Source organism: Euleptes europaea, chromosome 17, assembly GCF_029931775.1.
Source record: "Euleptes europaea isolate rEulEur1 chromosome 17, rEulEur1.hap1, whole genome shotgun sequence".
In the NCBI taxonomy this organism is placed as follows: Eukaryota; Metazoa; Chordata; class Lepidosauria; order Squamata; family Sphaerodactylidae; genus Euleptes; species Euleptes europaea.
Window position 1 is genome coordinate 36132020 of NC_079328.1, and position 23829 is coordinate 36155848.

The following is a 23829-nucleotide window of genomic DNA, read 5'->3' on the forward strand; positions in this document are numbered from 1 at the left end:
CTTCAAGTACTTGAAGGGGTGTCATGCAGAGGATGGTGCAGAGTTGTTTTCTGTTGCTCCAGAAGGTCGGACCAGAACCAACAGGTTGAAATTAAATCAAAAGAGTTTCCGTCTAGACATTAGGAAGGATTTTCTAACCGTTAGAGCGGTTCCTCAGTGGAACAGGCTTCCTCGGGAGGTGGTAAGCTCTCCTTCCCAGGAGGTTTTTAAAAAGAGGCTAGATGGCCATCTGTCAGCAATGCTGACTCTATAACCTTAGGCAGATCATGAGAGGGAGGGCACCTTGGCCATCTTCTGGGCATGGAGTAGGGGTCACTGGGGATGTGGGGAGGGAGGTAGTTGTGAATTTCCTGCATTGTGCAGGGGGGTGGACTAGATGACCCTGCTGGTCCCTTCCAACTCTATGATTCTATGAGTATATCTTTGCTCATGCCTGGTCTTTCTCTGAGAATGTTGCAGGGCTCTCTCTGTACAAGGAGGCAGCAGCTGTCATATCACACCGGGATGACCGCCTCTAAGTCTCCCTGGGGCACCAGCAATCATCAAAGATGGTGCAAAGAGTGGGTCGAGCCGAGGTTTTCGTTGCAACCAGGGCTGGGCCTCCGAGATGCTACTTCTAGAGAAGGTTTCTCAAGCCAAGGGCCACAGTCCAGGATGAAGAAGGGCTGGGAAGCTAAGAGGGTATGGGAGATGGAGGAATATGGGCGGTAGGGGGAACGGGGCACTGGTGAGGGTACCTGCAAGTTGCCAACTGGCACAGAGCCGAAAGGAGCACCTTTATCACTACCCAGGTCTCCTGAGCTGGGCAGGCAGAGGAAGGGCAAGCTCGCATTTTCTGGCCTCCTTCAATCATTGAACCACACTGCCCTTGATATCAGAACCCACCAAGCACAGGCCATCTTCTGAGTCTGAACCAAGTTCCTGGTACGAGGCAGTGCTGGGCAACCAGTCCGTACTACGTTGGGCAGTATGGGAGGAGGGCCTCCCCTTCCTCCCCCCCGCCCCGCTCCTAGGCTAGGCAAAAGGCGCCAAAGCAAACAGGGCCACGAGAGTCAGGCCGCCCCAGAGGCTGGGCCGCGGAAGCCAGGCCGAGCCTCGCAAGGTTTCCTTGTTGGTTTCATCCATAGCCAAAGCTCTTCCGTTGCCAGCCGGCTGGGCCCGCGAACTGCACAGGTCATGGAGGTTTCCTTGGAACTGGAACTTCCGGGACTCTTGTCGAAGCGACTCCCAGATGGCTGCCGCCTCATCGGGGCATCGGGACAAGACCTGGCTGGCGCAGGTGTGGAAGTCATCCCAGGACCTGCGGAAGAGGGAATTTGAGTGAAAACCAAGAAGCATTCGCAGCTAGTCTTTGGGCGACACTTCACTTAAGCACTGTGTTATCCTTCCTTACATAAAAATGGGACTCTGTCTGCATGGGACAGTGGTTGTATTCACTAATGCACAGTGCAGCCGTGCCCAAAATTACCCCTACACTTGGTTCAAATATAGCAACAGCCCATGAACACCAACTTTAACCGCAAAGTCAGAGGCTACAGCCTTACAATCATCATGCAGTGAGCTCTGACATTCACAGGACATCCCCCTCCCCTCGTATACATCTCTCCTTACATTCCTTGCCTCCCAGAGCCAGCATGGTGTAGTGGGGTTAAGAGCGGTGGTCTGGAGAGGTGGACTCTGATCTGGAGAACCGGGTTTGATTCCCCACTCCACCATATGAGCGGCAGAGGCTAATCTGGTGAACTGGATTGGTTTCCCCACTCCTACACATGAAGCCAGCTGGGTGACCTTGGGCTAGTCACAGCTCTCTCAGCCTCATCTACCTCACAGGGTGTCTATTGTACCATTCTGACCATGATAGACCAAGACTCAGTAGAAGATTCAGTGTGGATTCACTAGAATTATATTTAATAAGAGGAAACTCTGGTGGATGTGAAAGAATGTGGCTGTTAGGGTCTGCCTTTATGTCTGTCCAACCTGGGGTGGTCCAGTATAAATAGTTCCCTCCATGTACCATGATATGTGTGTTTGTATTTTTTTTTTTTTAAGAAAAGGCACTCTATAAATCTGCTGAATAATGGGGGTTACTGCATTATGTATTCCCAGCGATGTATTAAGAGTTTGAAAATGTTATAAAAAACATCACTTTAAAAGGGTTTTTGGATGCCTCGGCTAAAAAATGGTTGGAAGGCATCTTCATAGCTAAAGGGGCCAAACAAAGTGCGAACAGTATTTTTTATAACAGTTTCAAACTCTTACTACATCGCTGGGAATACATAATACGGTAACCCCCAATGTCCATTTGTGCACGGCTGTTTCCTCGTGGTAACCCCACTGACTACGTTGGCGCTTTTTCTAGATTATGCATGCATTGTCCGACTGTCAGAGGTCGCCTCACTCTCCCTTGGGGTTTCCACGCATTTTGCCCATGTTTTCAGGATTTGTGTCTCCTGGGAGTGAAGGATACTGCCCCTCACTTGCAAATGGTCTCCAACTCCTGCAGTTCTTGGCTGCTCTCATCTCGCTGTTCTTGAACGCTCTGAGCCATGCTGTCCCCGAGGCTGATCAGGCAGTCGGCGAAGCCCTTGTAGATGGTGCTGCACTTCCGGCCAGCCATGCTGAGCGGCTCCTCTGACCGTGCTGCAAAGGGGACAAACATGGGGAGATTCAGCTTGTTTTGTCCACAGCCTCCTCCCTTCTCCTTGGCCTTGCAAGAAGGCTGAAGAAGCAGTCAGGGAGCATCCCTCAACAAGGAACGACAACTTTACAATTGAATAAGTACAGGCAATCTTACAATTCCTTCAAGATCTAAAAAAGAAAGGAACTTATGCCGAAGAAGAAGAATGGTTTTTATATGCTGACTTTCTCTACCACTTAAGGGAGACTCAAACCGGCTTACGATCCCCTTCCCCTCCCCACAACAGACACCCTGTGAGGTAGGTGGGGCTGAGAGAGTGTGACTAGCCCAAGGTCATCCAGCTGGCTTCGTGTGTAAGAGTGGGGAAACAAATCCAGTTGACCAGATTAGCCTCCGCCGCTCATGTGGAGGAGTGGAGAATCAAACCTGGTTCTCCAGATCAGAGTCCACCGCTCCAAACCACCGCTCTTAACCACTACACCATGCTGGCTCGTAAGAAGCAAATCTATTGAAATGTTAATGGCTTGATCACAGTGAGAAGGGGTAGCACTGTGGCTAAGATAATGAACTGTGACCTGGAAGGCCTGTCTCTGTCCCAAACTCACTAGGTTGGCTTAAGGGACAGGGTCCTGGGGTTGCCAGCTCCAGGTTGGGAAACACCTGGAGATTTTGGGGGTGGAGCCTAGGAGGGCAGGGTCTGGAGAGGGGAGGGACTTCAATGCCCTAGAGTCCAATTGCCAAAGCGGCCATTTTCTCCAAGGGAACTAATCTCTTTCGCCTGGAGATAAGTCGTAATAGCGGGAGATCTCCAGCCACCACCTGGAGGTTGGAAACCCTACAGGGTCCCCAAACCTGTTGAAACCGTGACTAGTTTTGTAATTCTGAGAAAAGGGCAGTGGACATCTCCACAAAATGGCTGCCGCGAGGAGGGGGCAATCCCAAAGCCTGGGCAGTTCTCAGCCAAGCCTCGTCTATGATGGAGGCAGCAGGATCTGAAGAGATGTTCCCTTTAGACTCGGAGGTGATGCCTCCTTGGGATTTCTGGAGGGAAAATCCCCTGCTTCAGAGGGGTGCAGGAACATGATGACTGACCCTTAACTTTAGGAGGAAAGCAAGCAGCCACCAGGAAACGCTTTGGCGGGTGCCACACCGGGGATCACTGCTTTAAGACAAGCCACCGTTCCTCTCAGCCTCCAATCGCCAGTATAGGGATCATGATAATACTACCAGTCTCACTTTCAGGGCCCTGACCTGGATGGCCCAGGCTAGCCTGATCTCGTCAGATCTCAGAAGCTAAGCAGGGTCAGCCCTGGTTAGTATTTGGATGGGAGACCACCAAGAAAGTCCAGGGTTGCTGTGCAGAGGAAGGCACTGGCAAACCACCTCTGTTAGTCTCTTGCCATGAAAACCCCAAAAAGGGGTCGCCATAAGTTGGCTGCAACTTGACGGCACTTTACACACACACACTCACTTTCAGGACTGATGTAAAAGATTGGAACACGATAACATGAGGGGTCTGGAGATCACGTGAGGGATCTGGAGACCAAGTCCTATGAGGAAAGGTTGAAGGAGCTGGGTATGTTTAGCCTGAAGAAGAGAAGACTGAGAGGGGACATGATAACCATCTTCAAGTACTTGAAGGGCTGTCATCTAGAGGAGGGTGCTGAGTTGTTTTCTGTTGCCCCAGAAGGTCGGACCAGAACCAACAGGTTGAAATTAAATCAAAAGAGTTTCCGTCTAGACATTAGGAAGAATTTTATAACAGTTAGAGCGGTTCCTCAGTGGAACAGGCTTCCTCGGGAGGTGGTGAGCTCTCCTTCCCTGGAGGTTTTTAAGAAGAGACTAGATGGCCATCTGTCAGCAATGCTGATTCTAGAACCTTAGGCAGATCATGAGAGGCAGGGAACCCTTGGCCATCTTCTGGCCATGAAGTAGGGGTTACTGGGGGAGGTAGTTTGGAATTTCCTGCATTATGCAGGGGGTTGGCCAAAATGGCCCTGGTGGTCCCTTCCAACTCTATGATTTTATGAACATGTATGAAGCCCTTTGAAAACTGGACATACAATATAAGTGATAAGTATTAACATTATTTTTTTTAAAGCACATCATGAATCAGCTAAAAATTCTTTAATCAGTTGACAGCACTAGTTCGAACCCATCTGGACCCCCTTCAACATACCAGCCAGACCAGTAAACACAGTAATTTTGCCACCAGCCCCATTTGTGGAGATGCTGATATGCCTTTAAAGCCGAGCTGGTGCAATCTTAGCAGGGAGGCGCAGCCCTGGACGATGCTCGCCTATGCAACACGGCCAGAGAAACGCTGCAAGGTGTTTCAGCATCAGCAAAGGAAGAAACCCATTAATATTTTAAGCGAGCCGGCCTAGTTCTCTCTCATCAAACACCTCCCCGGGTGGCCCAGCCCTTCAGAACAGCAGGAAGAGGAGAAGCCGGATGAGGTGCGCCAGGCCAGGGATGAAGGGATCCCCTCAGAACCAACAGGGGAGCCAGCAAGATGCTGATTTGTCAAACTGTATCTGGGAGATGTGCTAAAGGAAGCAGGACGGGACCTGGGCAGCACCAAAGGACTTCCGGAAAAGCCCAATGTTTCCTCAGAATCCCTCTGCGGGAAGCGCTCTGAGCCCACCACAAAGCCCCGACCATTACAAGCTATTAGGCAGCCATTAAAATGCCAGAGCGAAGCCAGCTCCTCTAATCCCTCGGCTGGGATAATATTAGACCTTGACCCATTATCACAAAACATCAGCTTTTCATCACCTCTAGTATACCCCTGGTGACATCACATCCCGACATTTCCTAGGCAGACTACGTTGACGGGGTGGTTTGCCATTGCCTTTCCCAGGCACATGAACACATGAAACACATGAAGCTGCCTTATACTGAACTAGACCCTTGGTCCATCAAAGTCAGTATTGTCTACTCAGACTGGCAGTAGCTCTCCAGGGTCTCATGCGGGGGTCTTTCACATCACCCACTTGCCTAGTCCCTTTAACTGGAGATGCCAGGGACTGAACCTGGGACCTTCTGTGTGCCAAGCAGATGCTCTACCTCTGAGCCACAGTCCACTGAGCCATGGCTGGGTACTCATTTTACCAACCTTGGAAGGATGGAAGGCTGAGCCAGACTTGAGCCGGCTACCTGAAGCCAACTTCCGCCGGGATCGAACTCAGATCGTGAACAGAGCTTGGTCTGCAGTACTGGAGCTTTACCACTCTGAGCCATGAGGCTCCCTCAGCTTGGCTTGGTGCAGGATTTTTAGTGAGGGCTGGGGAGAAGCCATCTGCTTTCCCCCCCTCAACCTGGTACACTTCCTGTGTCAAAGCTTGGCAGGGACAGAACACAGCAAGGATGTGAAGAAGGGTTTAGCTCTTCTAACTCACCCTCTCCTCAGCCTGCTAAAGTTGCATAACTAACACTGATCCCTGAAAAGCTTCCCTGGCATTACAACAAACAACTAGAATAGAACTCATGGACAGGGCTAGGGGGTGTAAGTCAATAGTAGAAACACGCGGTTTGCACATACGTAACTATGAGTTCCAAAATAGGGTTGCCAACCTCCAGGTGGTGGCTGGAGATCTCCTGCTATTACAACTGATCTCCAGCTGATAGAAATCAGTTCACCGGGAGAAAATGGCCGCTTTGGCAATTGGACTCTATGGCATTGAAGTCCCTCCCCTCCCCAAACCCTGCCCTCCTCAGGCTCCGCCCCAAAAATCTCCAGGTATTTCCTAACCTGGAGCTGGCAACACTAGTTGCAACTGCCCAGTTCAGGACGCTCCCCCACTCCACAACAGGACAGCCATGACATCTCTTCTGCCCTAAACCACAACAATCATTGGGTTGCCAGCTTCAGGTAGGGAAAATCCTAGAGATATTGGGAAGCTGGGGTTTGGGGAGGAGAGGGACCTCACCATGGTATAATGCCACAGACTCCACACTCCAAAACATCTATGTTCTCCAGGGGAACTGATATCTGTAGTCTGGAGCACAGCTGTAATTCCAGGAGTTATCCTGCCATCGTATTCCCTCTTACAATGTATGGGTGTAAAAGCTGGACATTGAAGAAAGCTGATAGGAAGAAAGTAGATTCCTTCGAAATGTGGTGTTGGAGGAAAGTGTTATGGATACCGTGGACTGCCAAAAAAACAAATCAGTGTGTTATAGATCAAATCAAGCCTGAACTGACCCTAGAAGCTAAAATGACTAAACTGAGGCTGTCGTACTTTGGACATATTATGAGAAGACAAGAGTTACTGGAAAAGATAATCATGCTAGGAAAAGTTGAGGGCAGCAGGAAAAGAGGAAGACCCAACAAGAGATGGATTGACTCAATAAAGGAAGCCTTTATTGACTCAATAAAGGAATAAAATAAACACCCTCAGTTTGAATGATCTGAGCAAGGCTGTCAAAGATAGGACAATTGGAGGACTTTGATTCATACAGTCACTATGAGCCAGAGGCGACTTGACGGCACTTAACACTCATCCTGGCCCCATCTCGAGGTTGGCAACTCTACAACAGATAATCCAGTAGCCTGCTGAATGCTCCAGAGAATCTCACCATGCAAAAAGCACAACGGGCACTAATGCCCCTCCTAGCAGCCAAGCAATCCATACTGTCATCATGCAGAGAAGATGGACCTTCTGCAGCGCTCTTTTTCACAGAACTGCCAATTAGTTAACGGTCACAAAAAAATTATCATTAGAAACGGCATGTTCCTAAAAACCTGTCAATTAAAGGATGGACTTGAAAGGTCTGGCGGACTGTGAAATGGGCCAAACTGACAGGGCATCGACATTTGAAGGAGGGAAGGCAGTCTAAACCAAAGTTCATTAGTGTTTGGGAACTGTTTACACACTTCTTGAAATGTCCCCTTAGTTTGCACATTGATGTTTTTTATTTGCTCCCATTTTAAAAGTCTGTCACTTTAGACACAAGCTTTGGCGTTGCTGTAATTTGCAAAAAAATATTTTTAAGGGTTTTAGCTGGGATCTAAACAGCTAACTTAAATTGGCCTGAAAAACCACTTGCTCACCATTACTGACCTTCAGCCTGCAGAGATCAGTTCTCCAGGAGGAAACGGCAGCTTTAGAGGTCTATGGTATCCCATCCTCACTGAGTTCCCTCCCCTCCCCAAACTCCATCCTCCCAGGTACCACTTCCAAATCTCCAGGGGGTGCAACACTGTGAGCCCTACGAGGGACAAAGAACTTTGCCATAAAATTTGTGGTGTTTTGCTGTTGTCATGACTAACCTTTTTTTTAAAAATGTCCCTTTCTAACTTGTATCACTGCAATGAGGGCTAGAAACCTGTGTTTTATTTTTAAAGTAAAGATTTACAGGAGATGCCCATAACCCACAGTTTACATGCGGTTCATACCTTTGAGCCAAGAAGGAAGGTGGGGTACAAACATTTAAATAAATAAATACCCGCTTGTCACTGTCATATACTTTACCAGAACCTTGCCAGAACCTCTGCTTCAACATTTGCCAGGCTACCCACCAACCAAGCAAAGGGATGCTGGCCATTCTTGCAGGTGGCAAGCCATATGCCAGCCACAGCCCTTCTCAACTTTTCCATGAGAGTAGCGTTAAAATAAATCAAATGAAAGTAACATTTCCACTCAAGGATTCTGCACCCGCTAGCTTAGGATAATGTCCTCCTCGGGCCCCATCTGTAAAAGGAATGCCAGGGAATTATTGTTCATTACCCGGGATGCCACGTTAATGTTCTCTGCACCGAGGATTCCCTCTTTATCTTTAAACCAACAACGTTCCAGGCGTGGCACGCCACAAACACCTTCAGACAGTTACAGAACAAACCGAAGCAGGTCTACTCAGAATCCTACTCAGGTCTATTCAGTGGAGCTTACTCCCAGGAAAGCATGTACTGTCCCTTCAGAAGCTGCATGCGAACTGCCTCCCCAACTCTGCTTGAGCGGAACTTCAACTGGATAGAGAAGGATCAGCAGCCCTTTTTACTTGGGAGCTTTAAATTTCTTATAAAAATAATTAAAAATTTGCAAAAAAGGTGCAAAACCAAAAATGAAATATTGAAAAAATAACACGGTGAAACCGACCTATAAGACTTGAAAAGACTATAAAGGATTATATCTCCCTACTGGTATGCTTCTAACACATTGAGAGGCTGATGAAGCTATGCTTTGGTGAAAGCGCTACAAAATATCCAAAATAGCGTTTCCTCCTTCTTTAGAATTGTTTCAGACCTCGTGCCAACTATTTGAAATTACTTACCACAACTGGATTTGAAGATATCTCTGCCTCGGATAAGACTTTTGGACTTTGCAATTGGCTTTTTTCGAATTTCCTATGTAAATATTTGTATATAGTTGTACACCTTGTGGTTTTTTTCATTGTTAGCACGTTGTTAAATGAATTGTTTAATATAACTGAGTTGTACTAGTTATTTCTCCTTCACCACCTGGAGGTTGGCAACCCTAACCCCAAATCAGGAAGGTCCTTTATTGCTTCGACTTTTATGAACAAAGCAATAGGCACGCTTCCATAGCTATGCAGAGATCTTTATCAGAAAGAAGAACTGCCAAAAATCCATTACTCATTCCAGCCACAAGGAAAACAATGTGTTCAATTAAAATATATCAGACATTTTCCAACCATCAACTGATTTAACTCTTGAGCTTGTGGTGATCCTGGAAGATTAGTTCCTCTGCAGACTGCAAAGTTGGGAATGTTTTCAATTCATTCTTTTTACAGAAGAACAATCTAAAAGTATTTGAAATAGGCAAAAACTATACCTGTCTGAACCTTGCTGGTGGCATTCTACACTTGATTCCAAACACACAGTAGCTCTGAGCTCATTGCTCCAGACACTGGATGCACAATTGGGGGGGGGGAATGAAAGCACTTCCCCTGTGGTTAAAAACAACCACCCTCCCCTGTGGCCAAAACCCTCCCAACACAAATACTGCACAATGGCTGATGGTACAGGCAAAGAGTATTCTTGCAGAAAACTGCTGACGCAGCAGCAGAGGGAAATATCCACGGGGAATTCTGAGTAGCAGGGTAATTTTAAAGTGTGTACAAAGTTCCAAATAAAAAAGTACAAATAAAAAAAAAGCGATTCCACCTAAACATTAGGAAGAACTTTCTGACGGTGAGGGCTGTTCGATGGTGGAATGCACTGCCTCAGAGGGTGGTGGAGTCCCTGTCTCTGGAGGTCTTTAAGCAGAGGCTGGATGGCCATCTGTCGGGAGTGCTTTGATTATGGGATCCTGCATTGCGGGGGGGGGGAGGGTTGGGGTCACTGGGGATGTGTGGGGGAGGTAGTTGTTAATTTCCTGCATTGTGCAGGGGGTTGGACTAGATGACCCTGGTGGTCCCTTCCAACTCTATGATTCTATGATTCCTAATATAGAATGGGAATGTTGAGTCATGCCAAATCTAGCCAATGAAGCTTGCCGGGAAAAGTCTGAAACACTTCTTGTGGGGGAGGAAAACATCAGAGTCTTTTCCACGCGAATGTTATAGTGCTTTGTGGTGGAATTACACCATTTCTCTCCCCAATGGCCTGTCCAGGAACCCACTCAGTTGTCTGCAAGCAAAGCTTCTTAGAGTCACAAAATGCCCTCCCAACCTCTTAATCCACCGGGAATTGCTGCTGTGGGTTTTTTGTTTTTTTTAGTTTGTTTGTTTTTAAAACATTTTGTTGCATTTTTAATATGCTTAACAGGAATAAGAACTGCAAACATTCAACAAATAATCCATCCATAATAAGATCTTCTTTGCTTGCCTCAAGCAACCTCCCATACATTCTCTTAGGGAATGCCTGGATCCTCTTGCGCAGCAGAGCTGGGGAGGAGGGGAGCTGTCTTGGTCATCCCAATAGTCTGGGCACAGATTCCTTCCTTCTCCCTACAATCTTTCTGTTTTGATTGATTTGGGGTTGTTGTCAGCTTCCAGGTGAGGGCTGGCCATCTCCCAGAATTATAACTGGTGTCCAGATGACAGAGATCTGTTCCCAGGGAGAAAATGGCTGCTCTGGAGGGTGGACTCTATGACATACCCTGCTGAGGCCACTCCTCTTCCCCCAACCCTGCCCCCTCCAGGCTCCGCCCCCCCCAAATCTCCAGGAATTTTCCAACCCGGAGCTGGCAACCCTAGGCATGTGCAAGCAGACAACTACGCTCAGTTGTTGGGGTGGGGGAGGGAGAGACGGCAACAAACTTCTTTGGACGTTTGCAAGTCTGCGATGGACCAACATTCGTGCAATTCTGAGTAAACAATACTGGCTTTGACCTATTACCCAACTCAGTAGAAGGCAGCCTCGTGGGTATTGACTGATCCAGGGCATGGGCTAGCAGCAGATCATCTGCTTTGCATGCGGATATGCCCAAGACACAACCACTCAAAACAAGAGGAGCCAACTCCAGACAAAAACTTTTTCCACCACAAATTTGTACAGCTTCTCAAAACCTGGAGTGGTTGCTGCCCTCCGGGTGGTGGTGCTGAAGAGAGAAATGTATTCTATCCAAACCCCCACATTACTTCTATGAGTCAACTCTGACATTACACTCCACACTTTGTGTGTGTGTTAAGTGCTGTCAAGTTGCTTCCGACTCATAGCAACCCTATGAATCAATGTCCTCCAAAACATCCTATCTTTAACCGCCTCGCTCAGGTCTTGCAAACTGAGAGCCGTGGTTTCCTTTATTGAGTCAATCCGTCTCTTGTTGGGTCTTCCTCTTTTCCTGCTGCCCTCAACTTTTCCTAGCATGACTGTCTTTTCCAGTGACTCTTGTCTTCTCATAATGTGACCAAAGTACGACAGCCTCAGTTTAGTCATTTGAGCTTCTAGGGTCAGTTCAGGCTTGATTTGATCTAGAACCCACTGATTTGTTTTTTTGGCAGGTATCCATAACACTTTCTTCCAACACCACATTCCAAAGGAATCTACTTTCTTCCTATCAGCTTTCTTCATTGTCCAGCTCTACACTTTACATGCTCATAATTCTTAACAACTGACCTGTAAGGCAAGCGAGTACCCAGCTTGCTGGGGATAAAGGGAAGATGACTGGGGAAAGCACTAGCAAACCACCCCGCAAACAAAGTCTGCCTAGTAAACGTTGGGATGTGACGTCACCCCATGGGTCAGGAATGACCTGGTGCTTGCGCAGGGGGCCTTTACCTTTACCTTTTTAACTTTTGTAATCCAGTTTTTGTATTGTTTATGGTACATCCTGCCTTATATGGTTTCTACTGCATTGTTTTAACTATTCTGTAATCTGCCTTGGGTATCAGAAAGAAGAGCAGACTATAAATGAAGCAAATAAATAAATACTGCAGACAGGAGACTGGGGTGGGGGGAAGAGGGAGAGGGAGAGGGAGGGGGGAAGAGAGGGAGAGAGAAAGAGAGAGAGAGACTTGCCTAAGGCCTCTGAAGGAGTTGGTGGCAGAGGCCACAGTTGAAGTTCCTGGATCACAGCCCCATTCTCCTATGTAGCGTTGCACTAAAACACCATAAATTGACACACACCATTATCTCCCACTCTAATCTACCTCACAGGGTTGTTGTGAGGACGAAACAGGGCAGGGAGAACCAATGTACTCTATCATTAACAGAAAAGCAGGATAGAAAAATGCACTTGATAGATATTTCAGGTGTGGTTAGGAATCCAGGATTACTAGGAAAAACGGAATCCACAAGATGTTAATTCAGCTACCGAATCAGACCAGAGGCAAAATGTTCCTTCTCCAATCATGGCCAAATCAAGAGCTTTTGTTCACTCCTAAGCATCTCTGCTGCCGCTATGAAAATGCTTCAAGTTTGTTTGCCGGAAAAGAGCAAGAGTCTAGTAACACCTTAAAGAGTAACAAAATTTCTGGCTGGGTATGAGCTTTCATGAGTCACAGCTCACTTCTTCAGAAAGGGAAGTTTGTTTGGGGAAAAGGACTGCAGAACCATCTCTTTAGGAACGAATGCTGCGAATAAGCATTGTGATCTGATCATACAATACTCCAAAAATAATATTCTCAGCGCTTTGCCTCCTTACAGTTTATCTAACAACTCATAACTCCAGCAGTTGAATGATGTACTTTATTGTACTTCATTTATGCCCTGCCTTTCTCCTATCAGGGATCCAAAGCAACTCACAGCACAGCCAGTGAGCTTTCATGGCAGGGTGGGGATTTGAACCCAACTCTCCCAGATCCTAGTCTGACACTCTAAGCCAGGGGTGTCAAACATAAGGCCCGAGGGCCGGATCCGGCCCCTTGAGAGCTCTTATCCGGCCCGTGAGCTAGCCAAGGCAGCCACCCCTACGCTCAATCTGGGCTGGCAAGGCATGGCTCGGCCCGACCAAGTGACATTTATGTCATGTCCAGCCCTTGTAATAATTGAGTTCGACACCCCTGCTCTAAGCATTGCACTGCACATCTAGACAAATGACTCAGGTAGAGAAAAAGGACAGCTACATTTAGCATGCCAAAATCCCCCTCCCCCCCAAAAGTCCAAACATACAATCACATAAAGTGCTCAGTACAGCATCACCAAATCAACATTCTCCGGCTCAGCAGGCACCCCTTTGAAACCGCTCAGACAATTATGTTAGCATCTTCCTGGGACTGGCAGGATTGTCTCTAAGGGAGCAAGGATGAGCTCCGTGTTTTTACCTGCCAGATTAATACACCCAGGGATCCAGTTAAATCCAAGTAGCTTGGAAACAGCTCTGCAACTTTAAGGAGCACCTGCAGATTTGCATGCTTCACGTTCATCATTGGTAGACTGTAGTATCAGGGGAACGTTACATGTATGAATGAAGCACTGGCAGATTAAGCACCAGAAATAGGACTCGTGCGAGTGCATGGAAAGCAATATCGCACCTCTCTTATTTCAGATTAATGTAAGCAATATCGCACCTCTGTTTCAGATTAAGATGGAAGGCTATGGCAACTTGTTATAGACACCGACTTCAAATTGCCACTAAACACCTAAAGGTTCATAGGGAAAAGGGGAGGGGGGAAGTGGGAGGGAAAAGGCATCACCTATCTGGCCGTTTGGGAATTTCCTTGATTATGCGAACCAAGGAAGTTTTCCATTGTTTAGTGGGGGGGGGGGTTACTGGGGGGGAGTGGCAGAGTATCTGCTTGGCATGCAAAAGGTCCAAGGTTCATCCAATGCCTATAAATTCCAGTTAAAAGGATTAGGTAGTAGCAGGTAGTGCTTTTTAAATGTCCAACCACATTGGTCCATTCCAAAGCCAAAAAGAGGACAAAAGTTCCTGAAATACAAAGGTATAAGGACAAACTAAATTGGCACAGAACACTGGAGCAAACTTTCCAGTTCACCAATGCTCTTCATAGAAGAAGAGTTGGTTTTTATATGCAGACTTTCTCTACCACTTAAGGGAGAATCAAACCGGCTTACGATCCACCTTCCCTCCCCCTCCTCACAACAGTCACCCTGTGAGGTGGGTGGGGCGGAGAGAGTGTAACTAGCCCAAGGTCACCCAGCTGGCTTCCTGTGGAGGAGTGGGGAAACAAATCCAGTTCACCAGATTAGCCTCCGCCGCTCATGTGGAATCGAACCCGGGGAATCGAACCCGGTTCTCCAGTTCAGACTCCACTGCTCTTAACCACTACACCATGCTGGCTCTCAGATACGATGTAAAAGATAGGGCAGAAGGCAGACTTTGCTCCGTCCAGGCTGAGGAAGACCTCTGGGGAGCTGGAAAGCTTGCCTAGATGTGTGTCGATTCATAAAAGGCATTACAGGGATCTTGGCGGTGTTATTATTTATAGCTCCCTTGTCTTCCCACCGGGACTGAAAGCACCTGTAGGTTGTTAAGGGAGCTTCCTGTGCCAGCTGGTGATGGAAAGTGCCGTCAAGTCGCAGCTGACTTATGGCGACCCTGTAGGGCTTTCAAGGCAAGGGATGTTCAGAGGTGGCTTGCTATTGCCTTCCTCTGCATCGAGATCCTGGTATTCCTTGGCAGTCTCCCATCCAAGTACAAACCAGGGCTGACCTCTGCTTAGCTTCTGAGATCTGGCCACACTGGGCTAGCCTAGGCTACCCAGATCGGGGCTGAAGACAAACCTGTTAAGCAGGTGTCATCTCTCCTCCCCGCTGCGCTTTGCACACGGGGCCCATAGCAGGGACCGCTTTGGTGGCACCAGTTTGCCTGGAGGGGGAGAAGAGAGAACGACAAGGGCGGCAGGCGCGCTGGGGCTCCAGGAGAAAGAAAGCGCTGCCCCTCCTGAATTGCGGACCCGGATCAGGGCCCCAAGCAGAGTTCCGGCGGCAGGCGTGATCCGCGCACCAAGGCGGCTGGGGAACTCCAAGGCGCGCCAGAAAGCTGCGCGCCCTGCGCTCCCCGAGCCAGTGCGTCTCCCTTCGCCCTCCAACTCTCCGCGCAACCTGATCCTACGCCGCCCGTCCTGCCAACCCCACTCTCGGCTCATGAACACATGGAGCTGCCTTCTACTGAACCAGACCCTGGGTCCATCAAAGTCAGTATTGCCTACCCAGACCGGTAGCGGCTCTCCAGGGTCTCAGGCAGAGGTCTTCCACATCAACTACCTGCCTAGTCCCTTTAACTGGAGATGCTGGGGATGGAACCTGGGACCTTCTGCATGGCCAGTAGATGCTGTACCACTGAGCCACGGCCCCTCCCCAAATGCTTTACCCCGCCCCTTCCCCATAACAGCAGCTCTCCAGGGTCTCAGGCAGGGGTCTTTCACATCACCTAGTCCCTTTAACTGGAGATGCTGGGCATTGAACCTGGGACCTCCTGCATGCCAAGCAGAGGCTCTGCCACTGAGCCACGGCCCCTCTCCATGGCTCTCCAGGGTCTCAGGCACATCCCCTACTTGCCTGGTTTCTTTAACTGGAGATGCCGGGGATTGAACCTGGGAACTTCTGCATTCCAAGCTGAGGCTCTACCACTGAGCCATGGCCCCGCCCCATGGCTCTCCAGGGTCTGAGGCAGGGGTCTTTCACATCACCTACCTGGTCCCTTTAACTGGAGACGCCGGGGGTTGAACCTGGGTCCTCCTGCATGCCAAGCGGAGGCTCTGCCACTGAGCCACGGCCCCTCCCCAAATGCTTTACCACTGAGCTATGACCCTTCCCCATAACAGCAGCTCTCCATGGTCTAAGGCAGGGGTCTTTCACATCCCCTACCTGCCCTAGTCCCTTTAACTGGAGACGCCGGGGGTCGAACTTGGGTCCTCCTGCATGCCAAGCGGAGGCTCTACCACTGAGCCACAGCTCTTCCCCTCCGCGCACTGGCCAGAACCCCCCTTCAACCCCACCCGCGCCCAGCGGCGGCCAACTCACCCAGGTGCCGCGGCAGCAGGAGCGCCAAGGCGGCCAGCAGCGCCGCGCAGCCCATGGTGCCTGCCCGCGCCCGGCAGCACTAAGCCCGGCCCCGCCGCTGCACAAGAGCCCCGCGGCTCCAGGCCACGCCCCCTCGCCACGGCCCCGCCCCGCGGGACCGCCCACCGCCCGGGGAGGGGGAGCTCGCCTCCCGCTCCGCGCCGAATGGTTTCAAACGGCGGCGCCTGCAGTGCGGTGGATTGCCGGGAATCGATGCTCGGAATAAAAAGGAGAGGTGTTTCCCCCCCCCCCCCAAAGAAACTCCTGCAGGTTGAAACTCCTGGGGAAATCTGGAACGTGCCACAAGCAGGGCCGGGTGCCAGTCATTTTTGCACCCTAGCAGGGTGTCAGACTTCAGTCCCTCGTTGCACCTCAGCAATAGTAAACTTCACTCCAGACGTTGCAGAGAGTTTAAAGTTTTATTAAGAAAGCAAACGGGTTCAGTGGGTCTATACCAGTGGTTCCCAACCTTTTTTTGAGCAGGGACCACTAGGACTTTTTTGTTCGGTGCAGGGACCCCAAGGTTCAAAATAAAAATCCTGAGAATTTGAAAATAAACTTTAATCATAACTGTTAGTTAAACATTAAACTTAGAATAATATTTGAATATATATATTTTATAATAGAGAACTTTTAATTGAAAATATTAATTTATTATGGGTTTATAACTTTGTTTTGCGGACCTTAATTTAGTTCTCGCGGACCCCTGGGGGTCCACGGACCCCCGGTTGGGAACCAGTGGTCTATACAAACTTAAGGTCAGAAAACAGATGGGGGAAATACAGGCTATCTTTATAGGGAACACACACTGGAATTGATTACACGTAATCTTTGAAATGCAAAACATCAGGGTTCTTTCAAGCTACTAGAGGTGTCAGGTCTCTGGCAGAATTGACACCTTGAGAACAGATAGTTGAATTACAATAGGAAGGCGTGCTTTGATGTGGAAGTATGAGTGCTTCCGGCCTTTGCACCTTCCTCCCAAACTGAAGAGACTTTCCCACGAGACCGGGAGGGGTGGGGAAGAACATGGAGCTTGCTTATCCGGGGCCCGACTGGGTGCCCTCACTGACAGAGGGCCGGGTGCCAGTCTTTTTTGCGCTCTAGGCAAGGCTAACTGCTTGTGCCTCCCCCATTGCTAGCCAATTTTCAAAAACAGATGTCTTGTAGAAAAAATAAAAGCCTGATGCATTCCTTCAAAACTTTTCGTAAGACGTTATAATCGATTCTGTTCCATAGCACTGTTGTGGTACTTCTCTTAAAATTAAAAAATAAATAGTTGCATTTTTTTCAAGAAACTAATCTGTCGAAAACTGTGCCCCTCGGGCCGGTTCTGCGCCCCTCTGAGGTCTGCACCCTAGGCGACCGCCTAGTTCGCCTAATGGGAGCATCCGCCCTGCACCCTAGGCAAGGTGAACTACCTGTGCTCCCTCCTATACGATTTAACTTTGCAAATTTGCTTTATTTGATGGTCTATGACTGCAAACAAATTATTGATTGATTGGATACTTGTGCCCCCCCCCCCCCATTGCTAACCAATTTTCAAAAACAGATGTCTTGTAGGGGAAAAAATAAAAGCACAAAACTTTTTTTCAGACTTTATAATTAATTATATCCCATTGCGCTGTTGTGGTACTTCTCTTAAAGTAAAAAAAGTATAAATTTTCAGTTGCATTTTTTTCAATCAATCAAGTTTATTTCGATACAATATCAGCTCTGAATAAAAAATCAAAGTTAAGTTAAAATAATAAAATAATGACAGTTGATGGTTCTGGGAGGGATGATTTCAAGACAAGGAGGAAAGATATATGGGGAAAGGTTTTCAGTCAGCCTTTTACGAATCCTACTAGACCGGAGGCAAAATTTGGCTACTAGAGTGGTTATCTCCCAAGAGGAGTCTGCTAAGAGAAGGGAAACTTTAGCTTCTTCTGATCTCCCAGGAAAGGATGACAATATGGGGAGAATTAAACACTAATCTGTTTAAAACTGTGCCCCTCAGGCCAGGTCTGTGCCCCTCTGAGGTCTGGCCATAGGCGACCCCCTAGTTCGCCTCATGGTAGAGCCGGCCCTGGCCACAAGTTGGCTTTGCTGCAGCGGACTTCCTTGGCTGCCCCTGTGGAATTTCAACGCAGCGATTCTCGGTTGGGGAATCCCAAGATGGCATTTCTAAGAGGAGCATAAAAAGGGCAGCGTGGCACAGTGACAGTGAGCTGAGTTCAAATCCTCTCTGCGCCATGGAGCTCGGTTGGCCAGCTTGGGCCAGTCTTGGCCTCGTCTGCCTCACAAGGTTGCTGTGATAAGGGAAAAGTATGTATAGATGTATGAAAAGAAGCTGTTCTAGTAGTAAACATGTTCTAGTAGTAAACATTCACTGTTTAAAGCATGTTTGCTACTAGAGTGTGTATATTTATTTAAAACTTGTTGCTTTTAGACTGCCTTTCATCCTAAATTTTCAAAAAGTTTCAAGGCACAGAAGACCTCTTGGAAACCTTTGGCTGATGAGAAGGGGGAAACCGGCACCTGATACTGCATGCATTCCTCTCCCCCCCACACACAAAAAAATACAACCAGAACAGATCAAGCAGCCCTGCTCATTCTCCCTACCCCACCCTTTGCACAAGGGCCAGCTGGGAAGGGGATATTTCCCTCCTGAATACTTTAATCCCTAAAGCCCTTTCCGATCTCTCGAGTTGCAATGGGAGCAACAGCCCGACAGGTGGCACGCGAATAAGATGTGACCCTCTAATATGCATGGGCCTCGTTCCGAACAGCTGGCTGCTACAGCCTCCCCAGCCGAGACATTTGAAGGACGGACGCCACAGCTGCCTTCTCTTTGGGAGAACAGCCCATTGCCCCCTTCTCAATGGCTCAGTAATGGGAAGGGCTGCCCCAAAAGTGGGCAGTTCCGTCCTCCTAGGCTGTTCGGGGGTAGGGCAGAAAGGACAATGGCATAAGCTCTGGGAAGTAACTCTATAGCTGCTGCGTTGTTGTGGACAGCGCAGTAGCCATGCATTGGTGTACAGATGGCACAGTAGCCATGCAGACTTGCAGAGCATCTGCTTGGCATGCAGAAGGTCCCAGGTTCAATCCTCAGCATCTCCAGTTAAAGGGACTAGACAAGTAGGTGATGTGAAAGACCTCTGCCTGAGACCCTGGAGAGCCACTGCCAGTCTGAGTAGACTGTACTGACTTTGATGGACCAAGGGTCTGATTCAGTATAAGGCAGCTTCATGTGTTCATGTCAAATTGGCCACTAGGATCAATACCTATGGGGAAGGTCCGTAGCTCAGTGGTAGAACATCTGCTTGGCATACAGAAGGTCCCAGGTTCAATCCCCGGCATCTCCAGTTAAAGGGAGTAGGCAGGTGTGAGTGTAAAGTGCCGTCAAGTCGCAGCCGACTTATGGCGACCCCTTTTTTGAGGTTTTCATGGCAAGAGACTAACAGAGGTGGTTTGCCAGTGCTTTCCTCTGCGCAGCAACCCTGGACTTCCTTGGTGGTCTCCCATCCAAATACTAACCAGGGCTGACCCTGCTTAGCTTCTGAGATCTGACAAGATCAGGCTAGCCTGGGCCATCCAGGTCAGTGCTAGTAGGCAGGTAGGTGATGTGAAAGATCTCTGCCTGAGACCCTGGAGAGCTGCTGCCGGTCTGAGTAGACAATACTGACTTTGATGGACCTTTATGTTCTAATTCAGTATAAAGCAGCTTCATGTGTTCAAAACAAGGTGGGAAATGCCGGCAGAAAAGAAGACTCGGCTAGCCTCAGTGAGTCGGATACTAACATGAATCTATAGGTGTTGTCTGGTTGGCGGTTAACAGTTCAGAGAACCAAATTCACCCCCCTTACTCTTTTGTATTATCAGAGTTAAAGGTTGTAGATTACCTTTGAGATAAGAAAAATCCAGGAGAAGTCTGGTGATAACCAGTTTTGCACAGGTGAAGCCTTTCAAATTGTTCAGTGCAGATCCTCTAATAGGATGTGAGAGGGAATCTCTCGTTATGGGAAGAAGGAAAAAAAGGGGACTTGTAGAATTTGGACGGCTCAAGCCCTCAAGAGTATTCCAGAGGGGACGATAGGGGATGAAGGACACTTTCAAACCCTTTATCCCTCCTGCCTCAGATGGGCCCCCCAGCTTATTTGTTTGACAGTCACACATATCCAACAGGGATGAACAAGGAGGAGAAATACAGGAACCCCCCCCCCCAAGGAAACGTTTCCCCCCACTCAGTAAGCTGCATCACCAAAACAGGACAGATGGAGTCTAGGAGGGGGTCAGCTTTCACCCAGCCCATAGGGAAACATAAGCGGCATCTCTCTCTCTTTTCTTCCAAAAAGTCATTTATTGAACTTTTTTTTAAACATTATTCAAAAATGAAAGATTTAAGATCCTAGATAAAAAGGGGGGGAGTGATGTAAAAGCAAAAAAACGAACGGAAAACTTTCTGATCGGTGAACATGCTCCATTGAACACAAGGAACCGGTGTTTCCTCTTCAACACGGGTGGGCTTCGTGTACTTTCCTGCCCTCCAGCCTGCAAGCAGTGTAACCCGGGGGGGGGCAACCCCCTCCCTGTGGCTGCCACAACCCCCCACACCTGCCCACCCCCTTCGATGGGACCTCGGACCATTTCCCCCTTAGCTGTGCGCAAAGATAACCCCCTCGCTCTCTGCGGGACTGGGGCCCAGAGCTATTCGTGGGAGGGCCGGTAGCGTTAGCGTCTCTGCACATGAGCTTGTACAAATACAAAGAGAGGCTGTTGCTGGGAGGGTGTGGTGTGTGTGTGGAGGGGTCTGCTTTCACAGAACACAAGTGTAATTCTGCTTTATACGCAAACGAGCTTTGACGCCTTCTCTAGCCACACATCGGGCGCGTGGATGAGTTTCCCTGGCAAAAGCTCTTAGAAAGATAGGAACAAAAAAAGTGGGGGGAGAAGCCAAGTTTGGTTAGCAACTGCGGGCACCCTTGTGCAAGAGGTTGGACCGGCCCCGTTAGGACATGCTGGGCGTGGCCAGGCCTTGAAGCATGATCATGAGGCGCCGGGCGGGCTTGCTCAGGCTGTTGTGAGGTTCGGCCTGCAGGAACTGGAAGAGCTTCTGCCGCACCTGGTTCATCACCGAGCCCATGTGGTCACGGGTGATGGGGTCACTGTGGTCTAAGTGCATCACCGCCTCCTCCAGGTAACTGCAGGGGGGGTAGAGAGTGCGTTAAGGGGAAAGATGGTTTTGATTTATCCCAGGCTGTAGAATTGTCTCTCACTAGTTTCTGTCTCTCTTACCCTCAAGCTTTCTTGCTCTTTTGAAGGAGAAGAGTGGGTTTTTATATGCAGACTTTCTCTACCACTTAAGGGAGAATCAAACCGGCTTACAACCACCTTCCCTCCCCACAACAGACACCCTGTGAGGTAGGTGGGCCTGAGAGAGCTCTAAGAGAACTGTGACTAGCCCAAGGTCACCCAGCTGGCTTCATGTGTAAGAGTGGGGAAACCAACCTGGTTCACCAGATTCGCCTCTGCCACTCATGTGGAGGAGTGGGGAATCAAACCTGGTTCTCCAGATCAGAGTCCATCGCTCCAAACAATTAACCACTACACTATGCTGGCTCTCTTTTGATGCGCGTGCCACCGTATTTGTTTAAAACATTTATAAACCCACTTTTCTCCCAGGTAACTGGGACCCCAAGCAAGGCTCTAAACCCTTACGAATGGAATAAATAGGCTTCCCAAAGCATGTGGGACAATCAGAGCCTGTTGAAATCTCAGGAGCCAGGTGAATACGACTGTCAGTGGGCAGGACTGCGGTGTTGCTGTAAACTCCCTCCGATAACCAAACCAGAACACAATATAATATAATATAAATATATATATATATTAAAAAAAAAAGGTAAAGGTAAAAAAAAAAAAAAAGGTAAAGGCCCCCTGTGCAAGCACCTGGTCATTCTTGACCCATGGGGTGACGTCACATCCCAACATTTTCTAGGCAGACTTTGTTTACGGGGTGGTTCGCCAGTGCCTTCCCCAGTCATCTTCCCTTTACCCCCAGCAAGCTGGGTACTAATTTCACCGACCTCTGAAGGATGGAAGGCTGAGTCAACCTTGAGCCAGCTACCTGAAACCAACTTCCGTCGGGATCAAACTCAGATCGTGAGCAAAGCTTTAGACTGCAGTACTGCAGCTTACCACTCTGCGCCACAGTTATACAATTTGCACAGTTTGAAGAAACACGTTTCCCTGATGATGGTGCAAAGTTAGGGCCAAGTTCAAAACAAGAGACAGACAGCTGTGGTTTGCCATTGCCTGCCTCTGCATGGCAACCCCGGACATCTTTGGTGGTCTGATACAAACACTAGCCAGGGCCCGGATCTGACGAAACTGGGCAAGCCTGGGCCAATTTTAGCTTTTCTTTTCCCCCTTTTTTAGCATGAAAGATGCACAGCCCTTTTGCTATCTGCTGGAAGAACCAGCTGACCTCTCCCTCAACACTCTGCTGGGTCCAACTCACTTCAGCTTCAGTTCCGTCCGGGCTCCCAAGTCCGAGGAGAGCTGCTGAATGAGGGAGAGGAGGACAGGCTGGGAGAGGGGGCACGGGTGCTGCCCAAACACTTGCTGGGGGTCGACGGTCTCGCAGACATAGAGGACCAAGTTCAGGTCGGCTGCGGTGAGGGCCTGCAAGAGAGGAGGAGGAGGAGATCCAGCAGCCTGCTAAGCCTTAACGGCTCTCAGGGGTGGAACAAGGGCTTGGGCCTACTGTGATGGACCCACTGCTTAATATGCCAATGAAAAGCAATAGAGCTTCCGTTCCCGGGTATGCGTGGCGTTCCCACAACTTGAGACATGGGTGGGCAGGTCTTGTCAGGACACGCAAGGAAAGAGTAAAATTATGGAGGGCCAGCTAAGCAGCGCTGGCAGGGTCAAGACCCCCAAGACTGGCAAATGAAACAGAAGGCTACAATGGGAACAGACTGCTGGAATTGATGGGCTGTGGCTCAGTGGTAGAGCCTCTGCTTGGCATGAAGAAGGTCCCAGGTTCAATCCCCAGCATCTCCAGTTAAAGGGACTAGGGCAGGTAGGTGATGTGAAAGACCCCTCCTTGAGACCCTTGGAGAGTCGCCGCCGGTCTGAGTAGACAATACTATGGACCAAGGGTCTGATTCAGTATAAGGCAGCTTCGTGTGTTCATGGGCCTTGGTCTGATCCAGCAGGGCTCTTCTTCTATTCTTATGATCTTCATTGCGATCAGCCTCCCCTCAAGAGAGCCACACTCAACCCGGTTCTCCAGATTAGCATCCGCCACTCATGTGGAGGAGTGGGGAATCGAACCCGGTTCTCCAACCACTATCATCTATCAGACACCCTCATCTTGTGACAGCTGCCCCTTCTGGATCAGATCCAAATCTATCACAGCTCTGCATTGATCCCCCTCCCTTTAGGGAACAGCCAGATGTTTATGAAGGGAAGAGCCTCCCGCCACAGTAACCCCGCCCAGCAACTGATGTGCAGAGATACATTGCCTTTGAAGCTCAGCTTCCAAGTTCTGATGAGGTCAGGCTAGCCTGGGCTATTAGGGCTGCTGCTGCCAATTAATTTTATTTCATGACCCTGAAACCTAACGTTATGAGACAGAGACTGGGGAGGGGGTCTCTTTCTAAACACTTTCACTAAATATTGTCTAAGGCTTTCACGGTCAGAGTTCATCAGTTCTTGTAGGTTATCCGGGCTGTGTGACCGTGGTCTTGGTATTTTCTTTCCTGACGTTTCACCAGCAGCTGTGGCAGGCATCTTCAGAGGAGTAACACTGAAGGACAGTGTCTCTCAGTGT

General features: G+C 49.0%; 2 protein-coding genes across 3 annotated transcripts in view; both read right to left on the reverse strand.

Annotated features, from left to right (window-relative positions):
* Positions 1-1014: 1014 nt before the first annotated feature.
* Positions 1015-16047, reverse strand: NRN1L (neuritin 1 like). The gene is made up of 3 exons (XM_056862871.1): positions 15975-16047; positions 2478-2640; positions 1015-1300 (listed from the first exon to the last, which is right to left on the reverse strand). Exons 1-3 carry the CDS (start codon positions 16027-16029, stop codon positions 1015-1017), a joined length of 504 nt encoding a protein of 167 aa, XP_056718849.1. The 5' UTR covers positions 16030-16047.
* Positions 16048-20950: 4903 nt separating this feature from the next.
* The window catches only part of EDC4 (enhancer of mRNA decapping 4), a 38627-nt gene continuing 35748 nt past the window's right edge, over positions 20951-23829 (reverse strand). For both annotated transcript variants that reach the window (XM_056862827.1, XM_056862826.1), the window contains exons 28-29: positions 22513-22676; positions 20951-21196 (exon numbers count right to left, since the gene is read on the reverse strand). In XM_056862827.1, coding sequence (XP_056718805.1) covers positions 21004-21196; positions 22513-22676 — 357 coding nt within the window. In that variant the 3' untranslated portion in view covers positions 20951-21003. The remainder of the gene's footprint in view (positions 21197-22512; positions 22677-23829) is intronic.